At 40.7% G+C, this 17,966-nt stretch overlaps 1 protein-coding gene across 11 annotated transcripts in view; it reads left to right on the forward strand.

The window, feature by feature from the left end:
• Nucleotides 1–17,966, forward strand: part of LCLAT1 (lysocardiolipin acyltransferase 1) — a 228,211-nt gene that overhangs the window by 102,601 nt on the left and 107,644 nt on the right. For 10 of the 11 annotated variants that reach the window (XM_059717249.1, XM_059717251.1, XM_019483091.2 and 7 more), the window contains one exon: nucleotides 17,693–17,839. The exons of the other annotated variant lie outside the window; for it this stretch is intronic. In XM_059717249.1, coding sequence (XP_059573232.1) covers nucleotides 17,693–17,839 — 147 coding nt within the window. The remainder of the gene's footprint in view (nucleotides 1–17,692; nucleotides 17,840–17,966) is intronic. 11 annotated transcript variants of the gene reach the window in all.

Consider the following 17,966-nt stretch of genomic DNA (forward strand, 5'->3'; position numbering starts at 1 on the left):
TACTTCGGGTTTCTAAATGCATGTCAGGACTGCAAAGATATATTCAGTAGATCTTGTTGTGTCAAGTCACAGTAGAAAATGGTGGCCAGTTTGAATTCACGTTTATCCTATGCAGCAGAAAAGAACATCACAATTTTTAACCCATGGCTCTGCCATGTAATGGGAAAGTGTTTAGTTGATATTGATAGCTAAAAGAAAGAAGTTGAGAGTCTTGATTTTGTTTCAAAAAACTTTTGCTCATCTTTATAAGCTTTTAGTATTTCAGTGCCCCCTAAAAGTCACAAGGAAAACAACTTGAAAATCCTTTGAACACATTGTCAGTTTTTTAGGTGTAAGGACTCGCATACTGGTTGTTAGCATATAATATTTTATTGTAGGGGTCATGCAGAACTTTGAAATTAAATTAATTTTTTTCTCTTATAGTGCCTTTTAGTTTACTCTCTTCAGATTAATATATTGATGTGCACTACTTGTATTTAATTAAAAGTAGACAAGCATAGAGCTGCTGATTGCATTAAAGATAATTGTTATATTAAATTCTTAGGAAACTACATGAAGATCAGTTCAAACTAGCATACAGTATGGAGTTAAAGTATAACCGGTACATTGGAGTAACTCTTGAGTTCTTTACAAACATTCAGCTTCATAATATAATTGCACCTAAGCTATCCCAGTTTATAGAGCGAGAAAATAAGTCCCAGAGAGCTGAATTCTCTGCAAGTCATACAACACATTAGGGCAAAAGTTAGAAATGGAATCCAGGAGTCCTGGCTCTCAGCTAGTGCACTCATTGTGCTTGAGATTACATTTGAATTGAAAATGTAATATATTGTAGAATAAATGTTTAGAAATGAGAAGAATAAAAGTATCTGAAACATTAAAATGTAACAATTACATAATGTATATATGCAGTTACTTTCTATTTAAGAAATTATGACTCATGTCACTGGTAGACAACGACTCATTAGGAGTTTTGGGCACATTTAGGAGAGCTTCAGTTATTAATTTGGAGTACTCTAATGTACCAAGAAATTTTGAATTGACTAAATGTAAGTTTGTCTTCCTGGGACTTGTATCTTTGGTTTAATAAATAGTGAATGAATTAAAGTTTCCAAATTGTAATAGTATATTTCAGTGATCTGAGTTTCAGAAACATTACTACATTACTTCAGTGCTACTTGCCAGAGGTAAATTCCATATGATCAATTTGTTGTTCAGCTGTTGCTACAGTTTCTCTTATGATGTCATCAAAAGCTGCTCTGGCATTTTCTACAGTGGCAGAGCTCAGAATTTCTAACAGCACTGAATGATTCCTTCATAGTAAATTAAAATAGTAGGACTCTTCTAGCTTTTTCTCTTCCTAACGTACATGTACAGATATAGGGTTCAAAACCAGCATTTCTCAACCCGTGGGTCATGACCCAAAAGTGGGTTGCAAGACTAGATGAAAGGGTCGTGAACAAACTTAACAAATGGATCAACACACTTTAAAAATGGATTATCCTTTAAAGGAGAAAAGCGTGCCTGCCAGGGGCTGCTTGGGGCTGGGGGGAGCAGGAGAAGGGTGATCACTCAGGCAAGGGGGCACCATGTGCATCTACTCATGCATGTGGCAGCCAGGCACCATGGAGAGCAGTTCCTGCAGCTCCCTGCAGGTAAGTCTATGCGGGGGGAGAGGGAACATACATGATATGTCTGAGGGGTGGGAGGGGCACAGGTGATGCTGCCTGCCACCCCAGCTCCTCTCTGGGGTAGAAGTGTGGCCTGAGGGAAGTGGTGGCAGTGGCTGGGCCATGGTGGCAGGGTAGAGCTATGGTCTGGTGCATAAGCAGCTGGCAGTAGGACAAGGTGAGGGCAGAACGGCACTTTCCCCTGTGCCCTCCTCCCTGTCCCGTTACACCTCGTGCTGCTGGTGGCGTGACTGGTGTGAGGGTTCTGGCAGCAGTGGGTCTCACTGCCCTCCCAAGCCAAGTCTTGTTCACTGGGCCATGGAGGCAGCTCCTGCCCATGCCAGTTCAGCTAGCCTGAAGCCTCATGCCTGCTGTGGGTGCACAAATCTGGGGAGGGGGCACATGCCCCTCCATGCCCCACCCCATGCCCAGTTCGTACACCCACATCCTGCCCTACACACTTGGGGGCTGGAGGCTGCTGGGGGCAGGGGGGAGCAGGCTGGGAGTGAGGTGCACCAGCAGGGCCAGGGGATTGTCTTCTACTTAAACTGTTTACTGGTTTGGGACTAGCTATCGTTGTTTACAAATGGGTCCTGGTACAAAAAAGGTTGTGTGTCACTGTTCTAAACAATTCTCAGCAAAGATTGAATAGCAGAAATAGTGATAGGGCAGGGTCTCCTATCTGACTTCTTTTCAAACAGAATTCTGCAGATTATATACTGTAGTTCACTTGCTGTTTAAGGAGATTTGCAAATAATTGGGAATAAACTATAGCATCAAATAAATCCAAAGAATGATTTGAATATTTTCCCCCTCTTCATTTGCCACTTCTCAAAACTCCTGCCTCTGTAAGAATTCATGAGGTTTTATTGGAAATAAAAATGTTATCTTCATGTGCAGCAACTCCTTTGTTTTCACCATTTTCATACCAATGTAATAGTGGAGGGAAGGGGCTGCAGCAGTACAGTACCAGGATTTTAGGGAAACATTTAATACTGTGCTTCAAGCCTTTCTTGAAAAAATACATTATAATTGGTTGTCACATAATTGCTGTTATGTGAATCAAACTGTCTAGAGGGCCATAACCAAAATGGGATGGTATCAGTGTGTGCTGGGAGGTTTCCAAAGGCTGCTGTATGGAGGAATATTGAGCCTAGGTTCATTTAATGCCTTTATCAAGGAGGTGGAAAAGGTAAATGGCACATTAATTAAATTCACAGATATGAAATAAGGTGGTGCTTCAAACACCACTGATGATGGATTTATCACATATTTGCTCCTTTCATGTTAATGGAAAAACAGCATTGATGATGGACCTATCTCATACCATGTCCTTTCATATTAACAGAAAAACACAAGTTAATGTTTAAAGAAAAAAAAATATCAGACATATGGAGATTAAGAGGAAGGTACAGAGGAATTAATTATTGTTTTTCATAGTCTTGCAAGACTTTTTTTCCTTTTCACAAAACCCTTCCTGATGCATCAAAGACAAAATGGGCAGAACAAAGCAGGGGGAAGGTAGAGTGTGAGGTAATAGGATGCTGGATTGGAGGAGTGTAAGTAGAACTGTTGAACCTAGGAGAAATGAAGAGCAAAAACCACTATGAATGGTTTGTTGCAAATTGTAATTGCTGTACTTGGATATTATATTGATTGTAATACTGTAACAACTGAAGAGCTATTCAGTAACCAACTGGGTGATAACTGCCTAATATTGCTACTGCTACTGTTTTGTTACTGTTTTATTATTTATCAATATATTTATGTTTCAGTGACTCCTTAAGGCTTGTGTCTGGACTGGGACCTAAATGCTGTATGAATTAGATTTGATCTATTTCTAGAAAAAGGCCTAGTTTACACGAGAAAATGTACTGCTTTAATCCTACTGATAAAGGTAGAAATGAGCACATGTATACCCAGTGTGGATAGTTATATTGGTGTGTAACTGCTCGTACAATATTGATTAGTTCCATACTGGAATGGGAATGACAACACCAACAGAACGTACCTTGATGTTGATAAAACTGCCTCCACATTACAGCATTTACCAGTGTAACTATCATTGGTTTAAAAATTCACAGCTCTAATCCAACATCATTAGCAATTTAGTTTTCAAGAGTAGTTCAGGTCTCAGATGTCTCTGCTACAGTAAAATAGGTTGAAATGAGAGTTCTGAGGAATGGCGACATATTCTATATTCTAGCAATTCAGTTACAAGCTGCCAGACTTAATTACTTCAGAGTTACTACGTTGTGAAAGAATTTTGGGAGTGCAGACTGCAAAATAGGTTCTGAAATATGGAGTATTGTGCAGTATTTGTTTACAACAAGGGAGATTCTCTTACCCATTTTCTTTGCAGATTTGCTAGTGGTATCAGCAGCATCACTGTTTAAGGGGTGGTGGTCCTTATCAGTTGCAACATCAGTGAATAAATCTGGCGATCTTTAGAATAAAATAGCTGCCTCCTTGGCGAATAAATAAGCTATTACAATAGTAGTTGAAAACGTGTATTAATGAGTCTCTCAGATGAATGAAAATTGACCTCAACTAGATGCTTTTAATAACATGCTTTGGTATGGGAAGTATGACAGTATGGGAAGGGAAATACAAAAACTGTATTAACAGTTGAATGTGGTTAATGTTAAACACTTTGGATAGGTACAGACATTCAAAAATCCTGAGGTAAAATCAATCTAAGTTGCATGGTTTTCTGTAAGTAGTGCAGTTTAGATCAATAGTAAACAAAATACATATTTGCACTTTAGTGTTGGGGGGGCGGGGGGGAGGCAAATCTTTGGCTGGGTTCTGCCATTTTTAAACCAGTCTGGGTGCTGAACTTCTGTCCTGTTACAGGTATAGACAAGTTTCCAATCACACATACCTAAAAAAAATGTAATGTCTGTACTTGGCCTCTGTTTGCTTGTTATACTGAAGCAAATCAGGAATAATTCATGTAAAGACAAGTTATAAAAACACTATAAGAATAGACTGAGTGTCACTTATTTATTTTTGTGTGTGTGTGCATGCGTGAAGCTCGCCTGAGTTTTATATAGCAGAGTTGAAATAATATCTTGATGCAATCTTAGATGATTGTATCTGTAGAATACAGAGTGTACAAAATGGTAAAGACAAAGGAGTTACTACTTTCCATTTAAAAACCAAACTGTATATAAAATACATCACATAAACCATAAAATAAACATAACCATCAGTATACGTTAAGAATAATTATACCTGAAGATTGAAAATGTACTATACTGCTAGAAAAATAGAAGTGATACAAAGAGTCTTGGCTTATGCATTTTATCTTTCAACTAATTATCCCATTGCTTTAATAACTTATCATTTAGGAAGTCAAATGATAGCTGTTCAGTTCATTATATATCTATTAATAACACATCAGAGATGAGCATGGTAAATATTCACCATGACTGGAAACTGAGTTACCAGAAAGATCAGTACAAAAAGCATTTCTTAAATTATTTTTCTACTTAGAAACATATAAACCATTACATTAAGAATTTTTTAAAAAATTGGATTTGATTAAGGCACTTAGACTTGATGCTAATGAGAAGAAATAGTTAATGGTTGTTTTGAAACATTTTTTTTCAAACATTTTTTTAACTTTCTTATTATAATGATGAGAGATTGAAGTAAAAACAGTGAGACCTCTGTCTTCCTGACTCAAAAATTATTTTTGAGCTGTTAGCACTCTTCTGTTTTAAAGATATTGTTCTTTAAAGTGGTAAGTACAAAGCTACTAAAGTTTATTTGGGATGACCATAAATCTTTAAATCAAGGATATCGATAGTTTTGTTACACTTGCCTTGCTAATGTTTATGATGGAACACATTACATAAGTAAAAGTTTTAATGAACATGGGTGCAATGCATATTTTGTATGCAGAGAAATCAAGCATTTCCAGGTGATGAGTCCCACACTGTGTCAGCACAATTGTAGCAATGTTGTATAAAAAGTCCTGATCACAGTCTGATCCTGTTCAAATATAAGTAGGTGTAGTTCCCACCTCCCCCAAAAGTGCTCCAAATTAGGAAGCAATAAATGTGACAAACAATAGAAAGGAAAATGGAGAGAAAAGAGGAGGAAACAGTAATATCCCATGCTGTTATGGGAGTTATCCATGTTAATTCTGTGCATAGTCTAGTAGCTCAGAATAATTTATTTATGGGGGATTTTTATTTTATCTTAATATCATTAGCTAGCCAAACTATTCCACACCTGTGTCCTGTAGATCTCATAGCAGACCTGACCTTTGAGGATTTGAAAAGGAGTATTGTGCTTTACGGATTCTTTTTCTTTTAGGACTTTCCTCCAAGTTGTTCCTTTTACAAATGGAAAGTATAGAGACATTCAAGGGACAAATGGACCAATAGCACAAGGGTGGCATAATAGAACAGGGATGTGGAGGGAGACAGGCAGCGTGTTAAGGGTAACTAAACAAGTAATTGGGAAAAGACAGAATTGAAAGAGCCTTGAATGTAAGGATAAGCAGCTCTGATTTGCTAGGGCATAGTTTTCTGGGTTTGTTCCAGGATTCTTCTTTTGCCGCTCATGGTTTGCTTCTCCACTGTAGAGTCTTTCAACCCAGCTTGTCTTTCCTGACCTTGGCTTCTCCACATAGGCAGATCCAGGATTTTTAAAAAGGGGAGTGCTGGAGCAGCAACCACTGCTGTAGATGTGGGTGCATTCCCCCCCCCCCCCGCCCTCTCCTCATGGGTGGGGGGAGACCTCGAAAACCAATTTCTTCAGGAAAAAAGTTTTATGCCTAACAATTAATTTCTCACATCCCTTGGTAAATTTGTTTCATTAAGGTGGAGGGGGGATCTAGTGGCCATTTCCAAACTAGTCAGAGGGGACCAGCAGGCATTGGGGGAGTCCCTGTTCCCCCCAGCACTACCAAGAGTGAGAAGAAATAACGGTCACAAGCTGGCGGAGGGTAGATTCAGGCTAGACATCAGGAGGCGCTACTTTACAGTCAGGGTGGCTAGGATCTGGAACCAACTTCCAAGAGGAGTGGTGCTGGCTCCTACCCTGGGGGTCTTTAAGAGGAGGCTGGATGAACACCTTGCCGGGGTCATTTGACCCCAGTACTCTTTCCTGCCATGGCAGGGGGTCGGACTTGATGATCTGCTCAGGTCCCTTCCGACCCGACCAACTATGAAAGGGAACAGATCGCACTGCAAAGGTAGCAGCTGGGAATCTTTAAGTCCTTGCCCCAAGTAAGTTTCCCACCCCCACTTTTGGCACCTTTTCCCTTCTCCTGTGTGCTCAGCAGCATTTCCCCTCTCCTGCTCTCTTATTCCATGCCTTCCCTTTCTACTGACACATTTGGTTGCATGGAGACCAGCCCACTGCTACTTCTGTCCTGGCCACTCCTGTATGTTTCAGCAGGACCGTGGGGACTTGCTGCTTCGGGAGCTGGGCTTGGATGGGGACAGCAGCAGTGGCAAACAAGTTTCCCTCTCTCCCTGAGCCTGCTCTCAGGTTGGTGGGGAACACATGCGGGGTGTGGGCCCCAGGAACCTACCCACTGCTGCCACTATCCCTGGCTCCCTGTACAACCTGTATGAAGCAGGACAAGGAGTGGCAGGAAAGGGAGGGGAAATGGGGGTGGGGGTGGAGAAGGGCTACTGAGCATGGAGGGGAAGGAACTGGGTGCCCAGCAGAATGAATTTGTACTGCTTTGGGGACTTGAAAAAGAAAAAATCCTGTGACTCCTGCTCCTGCAGCATGGTCCTAAAAGGTGCGTACAACCACACCACTTCATCTGCTCTGGATCTGCCCTTGCTTATCCTGAGTGAAAGCAGGTACCTGTTTTGCGATTTTAGTTTATCGATTTTAGTTTTTCAAGAGAGAGAACTGTTTTCAATCTGGAGGAACTGCAGCATTGGTATGCCGCATCCCAACCTTGCTAGGCTGTGAATGTCAAACATTTCACAGGTTGTCTTGATGTATATTGTGGTCTGTCACCAGGTATGTCAGGAAAAGCCCCTTGTATCTGTAAGCAATCATAAAATTTAATGGTATATGAGGACCACAAGCAATGGTTTGTGAGGCAGATCACTTCACGGACCTATATGGGCGGCTGTTGATGATGAGATACGAACCAAGAAGCTCTAGGACTATGTAGTCAGCTGAACACTGGTTCTGGGTCTGAGATATGAATGTTGACTAGTGGGAAGGGACTGTGCTACAGATCTAGGACATCCAACAGTAACAGGAGAGCTGCAGCATAAACTAGGCTACATTCCTGGCAATCTACTTTGAGCTGACTCCAAAGCTGCAGTGGCAATCCAGTGACATGAAACTTCCCACAGAGAAGTGTGCGTCTGTGTTCTTTGAATGGAAGCTTTCTGTGTGCCACTTCTCTGTCCTCTACAGATAAGTTTAGCAGTAATAAATTTACCATTGGAACTATTGTACAGGCTTCTGTTGCTATCAAAATGGTAGTCACCATGTATTGATGAGATTTGCAAACTGACAAGGGATTGTGAACAGTTTTGTATATATGGAGCGTCCCAGCTGTAGTGGAACAATTGATGGAGCCTATATTCCCATTTTTTTTCTTCCCCCTTCTCACCATCATGAGTTCTCTGCTCTGCTGCAAGGCCTTGAAGACCACAGGTTTAATAGTAACATTTGCCTTAGAAACGTCCAGGAAATTTTTTATTTATTTTCAAAGCAGCAATTCCTGCTGCTTTTCCGTTAAAGTACAGGGAGCAGTTTGCTAGGGCTGTGAAGCGCATTGATATTAGCAGGCTGAGCAGCCCTCCATTCATCTTTGGGGACCCTGTCTATTAGGGCTCTGCAAAAAGGCTATATTTCATTCCGTTTCGGATTTGGCTGTTTTGGAGGACAGTGATTCATTTCGGTGTTTCAGATCACTGTTCTGTTTTGATCTGGCCAAATCTGTTTTAGAGTTTCAACGCTGTTTCAGCACTGATTTGGAGATTCTGATCAGCTGGAGAGACGCAGGCACAGCTGGGTGGCTGAAGTTTCTCCTGCAGCTCCTCCAGTTCTGCCTAATTCTGCTCCAGCGCGGGGAGCTGCAGGAGAAGCGCCCATGGCTCCCCTGTGCGGCCCCACCACCTGCCCAACCCCAGCCTCCCAGCACTTTAAAAGAAGGGCTGCAGAGCTGTGCTGGACTCTTTCCGGGGTGTACGGGCCCCCGGATCTGTGCAGGCTGCCATCCCTCCTCCAGAGCACTGGGACTGGAAGGGACCTCAGGGACCGATTGCAGACACCGGCCAGCTACAGATGTCAATACCAGAGCAGCCCTTACCCCCCTTGTCCCCCTCCCTCTTCTTAGTTTCTGTTTCCCCGCAAGCCAACCTCTGAAACATCCCAAACATTTCCGAAATGTTTCAGATGGTTTGGTTTCATTTCCGAGATGTTTTGGAGCCTTCTGTTTCATTTCGGATTTGGTCTTTTGGGCACCAAAACAGGCCAAAATTCCTCCAAAATGGAACGACTGCCGAAATTTTGCACAGCCCTACTGTCTGTTCTCTCTTGCCATGCTAATGAAATCTTACATTTACTAGCAGAGAAAAACTGTTTAACTATCACTGAAGCAGCTTCAGGTAGAAAAAGCCTTTGGGAAACTAAAATGCAGGAAGCAGGTGTTTGGTATGGATTCATAGATGTAGGGTCAGAAGGGACCTAAGTAGATCTTCGAGTCCGACCCCCTGCCCTGGGCAGGAGTGAATACTGGGCTCATACGACCCCACCTAGGTAACTATCCAGCCTCCTCCTAAAGACCCCCAAGGTAGGAGTCAGCACCACTTCCCTTGGAAGTTGGTACCAGATCCTAGCCGCCCTGACTGTGAAGTAGGTATGAGGCTGGAGACTGGTGAAATGTACTTGCTAGGATCTTAGGTTGCTGACAGACATTAGGGAAAAAAACAAAACCACGCTTTACCAGAAACAGCAACACATTAGTTCAACCTGGCTCTTCAGCATCTCTATAGCTCAGGCACTTCAGCAGGGCTTTTTGGTTCAATCAATTATTATATAAAAGTTCCAGTAAAGCCCTACTGAAGGTCCCGATCCATACAGAAGTTGGGTGAGCTGGATCCAACTAATGCCTGCCTCTTCTGGGCATGCGCTGGGCTCAGTGCAGGTGTGCTCTGAATTTAAAGTGCCTTTTTTTTTTTTAACATCTGCAAGCAGTCATTATTGTCTGCTGTGTTCTGAAAAACATCAGCAAGAGTGAGGAGGAGGGCCTTGGCAATGGCTGGGAGCTGGAAAGACTGGAACAACGTCTTAAGCAGCTAGAGCACTAGTGGATTCCACTTGCCAGGGTCAGCTTAACCCAAGTTCTTGTGCTTCTGCTTTGTGAGACAGCCTGGTGGTTCTAGTCCATTTGTTGTGCCGTGTGTGAGGGGGGAGACCTTTGCACAGCTGTGGGTTTGCCAGCTGAAACTGTACCCTCCTGCTTTAAAGGTGCCTCTGCCATGTGTCTACAAGATGCTATGCAGGCTGTACATATTCCCTATGCACTTTTCTTGCTTTATAATGCTATATGCTTGATCCTTCAGGCCTGCAGGGGTGTTTTGTCCCTCTGGAGCCTTTGCATGCCTGTTTTCATAGTTAGGAAATTTGTAGCTTGTGATTTAACTGACAGCTGACAGGAGTGCCTACTTGGGCTGTCTGCTTTGTAGGAATTGCCCAGTTTTCTCCCAGGAACTGTTTTAGTCAATTTCTAATTGCTGTTGCCTCATTAAATTAATGAAGGTTTCTTTAGCCAGAAGCCAAACACTTATTTTCCCAATAATTACACAACCAGTGCAAACTTGGGGCTGAGGCTTTAGAGTTTGGAGGGCAACACTTGCACAGTGACAAGAAGGTACCGTGAACTGTAGAAAGGGTGGGGACTTGGAGGCAGACAAAACCTTATACAGCAAATATAAAAACATTTAGCACTGCCAACAGAAGGAGGGGTAGGTGGGTTGCAGTTTATGGGCTGGTGGAATTCAGGGACAGGGTGGCATGAGCCCCTTTCTGAACCAGGACTCTGTCCCAGAGGGCTGGAGTGTCACAGAGGTTGGCTGGCATGGGGAGTTAGAAGCAAAGCTGGGATCCTACAATATGCTGTTCTCTCTTAGCAAAGGTATAGCTCTGTGGGGGGACCCATCTGCTTGAGTTATGCTGTTCCCAGCAGTAGGTGTTCTTTAGCATTTGGAGACCTAGCACTGACTGAACTTCTGCCAGTATTAGGTGAGGAGGATGGCTGGTGGGCAGGCTATGGCCAAGCAGTCGGGGGTGGTAATTGCTTCTAACAATGCAGACTCTCGGGTCAGGACCTCTGGCATACAGTGCTTTACATGTGGTTCTTTTATTGTTGCCTCTGACCATCCTAAGAGTTTCTCTGGCTAGAGAAACTGCTTTCCTGTTCATAGTCAAGCTCTTTTCCACTGTTCTGGTTGAAACCTTCCCCTCTTCACATCCCCAATCACTCTAAAGCATTTCCATGCAGTGGTTCAAGTGTTGCTTCACTTCCTCTCTCCCCTTGTTCTTTGCTTTGAATGCTTGTCCAGTAAGTCCTTAGTTTTCCCATTGCTGCATTTCTGAGGGCCTTCAAGTTTGCTAAGTGGTGAGTCATTGTCAGCACTGGCATTATTGGGGGTCTTAGAGTTACAGGTGCTGACCACAGAAGACCAAAAAAAAAAAAAAAAAGTAATATGTACTTTGTGTTGGTTGATCGCTTTCCATAGTCTCAAAAAGATTTTTTTGTCTCCTCTTTGTCTTCCTAATTTTGGAGATGTCATTTCCAAAAATTACTATTGGAGCTAAGAAATGTGAAACTTGAAGCATAAGATTCCCATTGGAAAGTAGAATTGGGAGGGTTGAGGAAGAGAAGAGGAAAGGGGTTTTAGAATTAAAATATTTCCTCATTTATAAGTACAGAGTTCTTAAATATAATGCTGTGAATACTCAGGAGGTATGTGAGCTAACAGTGGTTATAGCCACTGTTAGCCTCTCCCATGCCAAAACAGTAGTACATATTTTATAATGCAATATATTTTTCTAATTCCATAGTTGCATTTCCTTTCTCGTGTATTATCAAGGTGTCAAACTGTAGCATGGGCACAATGAAACCAAGATAGGTGTGAAAAAATGTACACCTACATGCTATAACACATACATGCTACTTAAAAGTCTAGCAGAAAAGAAAAGTTACCTATTTCTCAGATTAATAGGTATTATTTTAGATTTGAAACTTGCAGCCATTTTTATCAGCCACAAAAAGCTGATTACAAAGTTGTTGAAGCAACCTGCTATATTTTGGATTTGTTTAATGCAGAGGTGAGTTTCTGTACCCCTAACAATTAACATACACGAAAGTAATATAAACCCATTCCATTTTTGTATATTTGTGAGCTAACATCAGAAATGCCAGATATTACCAAAAAAATGGTTTACATTTGTGGGGAAAAAAAGGCAAAAGCATCAGTGTGATTAGATTCACTTCCCAATTTCTTTCTTTTAGATTTTCTCCATTAAATTTCTTAAAAATTAAAAAAAATAAATAAAAAGCAGACTGTAGCTCTCCAGCAAAATAGACGTTTGACATTTTTTCCAACTAAGAACATTTCTGTTGCCCAGGGACTCCAGACAACCAAACACAAAAATATGGATGAGGACAAGTACCATTTAATGTAGGACAATAAGCTGACCTGAGTTTTATAACAATTAACTTGACAGCATTCCCCAGGCTGCAGATGAAACAGTACTTCCTATGTCTGCCTTTTCTGTAAATTGGCTTGGTTAGCAGAAGTTGTCAGATTTGTCCATTGCATTTTCTGTTTTCTATCTGTCACTCCACCCATCGTTCCCCGCCCCCCCCCACTAAGCTTTGTGCGTGTTCATGCCAAAAACCATTTTGTTCTATAAACCATTTCATTTGAACTCCATAATCTGTATAAAAGAGTTTACTGCAACTACAAACATTTCCAGGGATGTAACCTCCATAAACATGGAAACCAAAACGGGAAACTCATTTTTTAAATCTTTTTTGCTGCCTCCCCCTACCCCTTCATTCTTCTGTTTTTAAAGGCAGATCTACATAAACGTAAATAGGCTGTTTATATAAACCATGGCAGATTTCTTTATGTTCTTCATGATGTGATGGCAGAGTCAGATCTTAACTCCAGGCAAAAGCTTAAGACCCTCTCATGTCAGCACAGGTACTAAGGAATCTGATGGAAGTACTAAATGCCACGTATATAGTGACTTGAATTAATACAAAGGAACAGAATTGTTGTTCAAGTTTATTGCTGTTTAGGATAGAAACGAAATACTGTAGCCAGCTTCAGTGCAATTTAAATAGGGAAATGTACTTGCTAAGTTGCTCATTTTTTTTTATTTTTTTTTTAACTTCAAGGGTTTATTAACTCAGTGACTTAGACAAAGTGACACAAAATATACAGTATAAACTTTCACTAGTGACAAAAGCCATTGGTGGTGTAGATTCATGCTGGAGATTCTTTAAAAGAAAGATTGCTGACAAGACATTATGGTGCAATTTACGGGCATAGTTACCCAGCATATAATTTTCAGGTCTGAAGCTGCCTGGAGGGGAAGCAAGGAAGGCAGAATCTGGTGTCAGGTGTCCTCTGTTCTCTCGCTGCGGGGGTGACCAGAGATCATATCTCCCAGCATGTTGCTGGGTCAGCACAGTATCACTGGGCCTCCAGGTAGGCACTTTTTTTGCCTCTGTCTCCTCTCCCACCCTCAAGCTCAAGAGCAGCAGAATTTAGACCTCACAAACTGATTTCCTGTCTTTCTGTAATAGCCAGAAGTCACCAATTAGCATTTCCACCACTTCCCCACTAGCAAATAGCTGGACCTATGGGGAGCCCGTTGGCCGGATGACATGGTGCCATGCACCTGAGTAGGCTGGTGTGCTGGGTTCCAGAGCCAGGGGGTGGAGCCAGCTTGTGGACCTGGACTTGGTGCACAGCGTGAGTCAGACTTGGTGCACCGGGTTAGAGTCAACATGCAGCTCTAGACCTTGGATCCTGGACCTTGCATGGGGATGAACTCAGCATGCCATGGGGCTGGTTGGCAGGGCCCTATCTATCTGGCTTATGGGGCTGGCAGCAGATTCAGGGACAGCTTCCCTCCCTACCTGCTGTTACTTGGTTTCTTCAAGGAATATTTTCTGTTCACCCTGCCTCCTGAAAACAAGGTCTGTATTATATTTGGAGATATGGTGTATGCAAAAAACATGGAGGTTTTTTTCCTAATCCATCCAAGGTGACCATATTTCCCTGGTCACAAAATGGGACACTCCACTCTACCCCAACTCTTTGACATACTCAGTCTCAGCTGAGTGGGCAGAAGAGATGGGGGTGGGGGACAGCCCTGTTTTTATTGGGACAGTCTTCTTGCCCTGGGTATCCCTCTGAAAATGGGACACAAGCATTTGTTTGAATGTAGTGACAGACCACCCAGGACAGGACAAAAACCAGGGTGTATACTCAGAATAAATCCATCCCACCAAGACTGTTGCCTTGTCAAAGGGCTGTAAATAGTATTCATTTTACTTATATTCTAACTTTTACTTGTGTTTTCTTTCCTTTGTGAAGTTCTTTATAAGAACTCCAGAGAAATTTGAAACTCTTCCCATGTAAGCAATGATGACCTATAAAAGACAAAGCACAACTTGCAATTTTCCCATCCTGTAGGAGTGTTCTTCCTTTGCTGCCACATTTTGTCAAAGCCAAATCATGCAGAAAATGTTAGCTATTGTGTTGGCCCATGATAAAAAAGTGTAATAATGCAAGTTATATTTGACATTTTTAAAATCAATACCAATTAGTTTTTTCCCTCTGCTGCACAAAGAAAGTCCAGTTTCAGCACTGGTTTCTTTGATGTATGATCTATCAGATGATAATTTTTTTTTTAAATAGAAAGCCTTCTTCACCCCCCACCCCATTTTGTCAAGTAAATCCTTGTAGTTGCAGTAAACTCATTTATACAGATTACAGAGTTCAAATGAGATGTTTTATAGAACAACAAATAGAATAGCTTTTGGCCGGCTTGAGAGAGAAAATAGGCTTTTGAACCTTGCACAAGGTCAGTAGAAAAACTAAGCTCTGAATAGTTTGCCAAAAATATTTATGCCATGTTTTAACATTGCTGTAATGAAAGGCCAGTACTAAAATTAAGCTGTAATTTAAATTTGCGGTTTCATTTGAGCATGTTCAAGAGATGGAGTTTGGGTACAAAAATCATTTCTCTTTATTTAAAAAAAAAAAAAAAATCCTTTTACTTACTCCCCCCAAATGATCCTCTAAACAATACCATCTCCAAGAGAATGGCAGAATTAGCTTTATCAAGTTACACTGAGGCTTCTTATTGCTTTGATGCCACAATGATGGAAGTGCTAGACAGCAATGGATGCATTTTACATTTTTCAAGTCAATGTTGTGTTACATTATAAAAGAAAAAAAGGATTGAATAAGGATTTTTTTCTTCATAAATGCAACTTATGAAATTTGATGAAGATGTTTAATACAGTATTCTGAATAGTTCATCTCTTACCAAGTATAAACTTTTCAGTGTTCAGTTCTTTGCAATACAGGCATTTCTTGTTCTCAGGTTCAATCAGGTCCAGATTGCAGAGATTCCTTAGCTGAAGGTGCTCCATTTGACTGCTTGAAGGCTATGCAAAATGAGTATTTATTCTACGCTATAGATGATAAATCTTTAAAAACACCATTAACACGCCTAGCTAATATAGGCAAGATTAACCAAGTAAGGTTGATAACCTACCTCCCCTTCAACATTCCAATGCTTAGTCTGATTAGGTGCCTGACAATGTTACATTTAAAAAAATAGCTTATAAAAGATGGGTTAAACTTAATAGTTGTCAACTATTGTGTATATGCACTTTGTCTTAATAAAAGATGTTATCAAGACAAAGTGGAAGGAAGACCCCATTTATGAGGCAAAATGAGAAGACACAAATCAGAATAAAATGAGAAACTGTTAATGAAGGTGGCAGAATGATATCATTGCAAGTCACCAGCAAGCCTAATCATTAAATTTGAGACCTAGTGTGACAAATAACGGATGGAAGTTTTGTAAAGTTTCTTCTTTGTTTTTGGTAAAATCAATCTCTGAGGTTTCTCATGAATGCTTTTATTTTGTACGTAGAATATTCTGATTCTGCCCTTCAAAGAAGATTTCAACTAATTTAGATGTTAGCAGGTTTGGGAAAGTGTTCTATCCAGGATTTCATATCCATCTAACCTTGTATCTGTTCTAATTGCAAAATGTTCTCCTTGGCAGTGAAAATCTGATTGCTTTTCATTCTTTGGAAAGCTGTTGCTCTTGTATATCTTTAGTCATGCCACTGAAAGAATAGGATGGACATTTAGGACATGCTCACTGTAGACCACAGTGTTGATGCAGAGGTACTTGGCTACCAGAAGTAGAGTAGCTGTTTTTACAAGGAGTTTCTTATTAGTTTTTCTGCTCTGCTTTTTAGGATCTCCAGGCTACTGTGGTTGGAGAGCTTCTGGTATTAGAGCTATCATATTTTAGAGCTAGCTTAGGCAGTGTAGGTGCATGTGAGCTTGGACAAAGTATTTTGATGTCTGTGACCATCCAAGCTTATTCCAATTGTGCTGGTGACCTGTGGTTGACTTGTATATCTTGTCTTTGTGAACAGGAAGGAAACCACCAATTTCATTTTAAGGAAAACTTCCAGATAAAAATTTTGGTTGCTACCAGCATGCCTTGGATAACAAGTTAGAGGCGGGAGACTCCCTTGTGTTTTACCAGTTCCCTGACCCATCTGGGCTCCATCCAGAATCTAAGACAAAGCCACTGGTGTTGGTAGCAGAAGATAAGCAATGCAGGAGATCATCTCAAGGATGTATAAACATGCAGGATGTATGTTGAACTGAGCTTGTGAGATGCTGAATGGAGGTCTTCAAATATTTGTTTGCATATACTCACAAGCAGTATCCATGTTACTAGTGTAAATTGTGACATGCTTAATGTCCTAGAGAGAATGGTAGAGTAGAGTGTAAACTCCAGGAGTTGATTCATGGTTCTATTGTCTATTTCATTAGACAACAGCACAGCCAAAAGGAAGCACAGAGTAATGCTGTATATAGTAAATTATTCCAACCAAAGTCAGAAATGGCTTGAAAGAGAATGGTATGCACTGAATGAGTTCCCTTTTTTTTAAGTCAGGACATACAACTTTCTTAATGTAAGGCATAAATCCCAACAGCTGTACCAGGATTTGCATGCCCATGAAGAAAGCTCTATGTGAAATTAGTGCCCATAAGCTAAGGACATACTACTTAATATTATGATTAATTCAAGATGTATTGACATTATAAGCATCAAACTTTTTAGTGCTGATTTCTTATGTAATTGTTAAATAAATATTTTCTGTATAATATGGGTTTAAAATATGTTTTAATATAATTCTACATAAAGTAGAATTTCTAAATAAAGTATTATTCAGTTAAACCTTAACTGGCAATGCATTATTGCATGGTCTTCATGTGTTCTCAGTTAAACCTCTCTCACACAGCTCTTGGAGAAATATCATGCCTCTAGTTATTATTTCAGAAGCAATACCGTCACAGTGACTTCATAGGCCATTGTTAGATATCCACAATTTTAGAACTCTGTCCTGTAATAAGTCAACATGGTAGAAAAGTAGTAGGGAATGTTTTATAAAAAGATGAGGCATTAAAGACCTGAGTTCACTTTTTTCAAGAACAGTGGCACTAAACTAGGTAGCTTTCGAAACTGATAAGTTCTGCCACGCTTACTCTGTTCTAGATTCATTTGTATGTTTCATTCTTTGCTTCCTGTCCAAAGCAGTTATACAAAATCACTATGCATTTTTAAACTGGAAGCAGTTACAATTCATTGGTAGGTAAAGTGTATGCCAATTTCACTCTGTAACACATTTTTGAATAACAGGCAGGATACAAATGTAAGTAATGTGTTAAATTTACTCTTAGGTTGGGCAATGCAGGTTGCTGCCTTTATTTTCATTCAGAGAAAATGGGAAGATGACAAGAATCATTTTGAAAAGATGCTGGATTATTTCTGTGACATTCGTGAGCCACTACAACTCCTCATCTTTCCTGAAGGAACCGATCTCACAGGTGAGTCAATTCTGTTGTCTCTTCTTGGATCTGCTGAGATGGAAATTCTTGTCTTCAGGAAATGGTTTCAAAATATGTAAAAAGTGGGAGCAAATACAGCTCATGGACAGTAGAAGTGTTAGTAGAT

The sequence above is a fragment of the Alligator mississippiensis genome, chromosome 1 (genome assembly GCF_030867095.1).
Source record: "Alligator mississippiensis isolate rAllMis1 chromosome 1, rAllMis1, whole genome shotgun sequence".
Lineage (NCBI taxonomy): Eukaryota > Metazoa > Chordata > Crocodylia > Alligatoridae > Alligator > Alligator mississippiensis.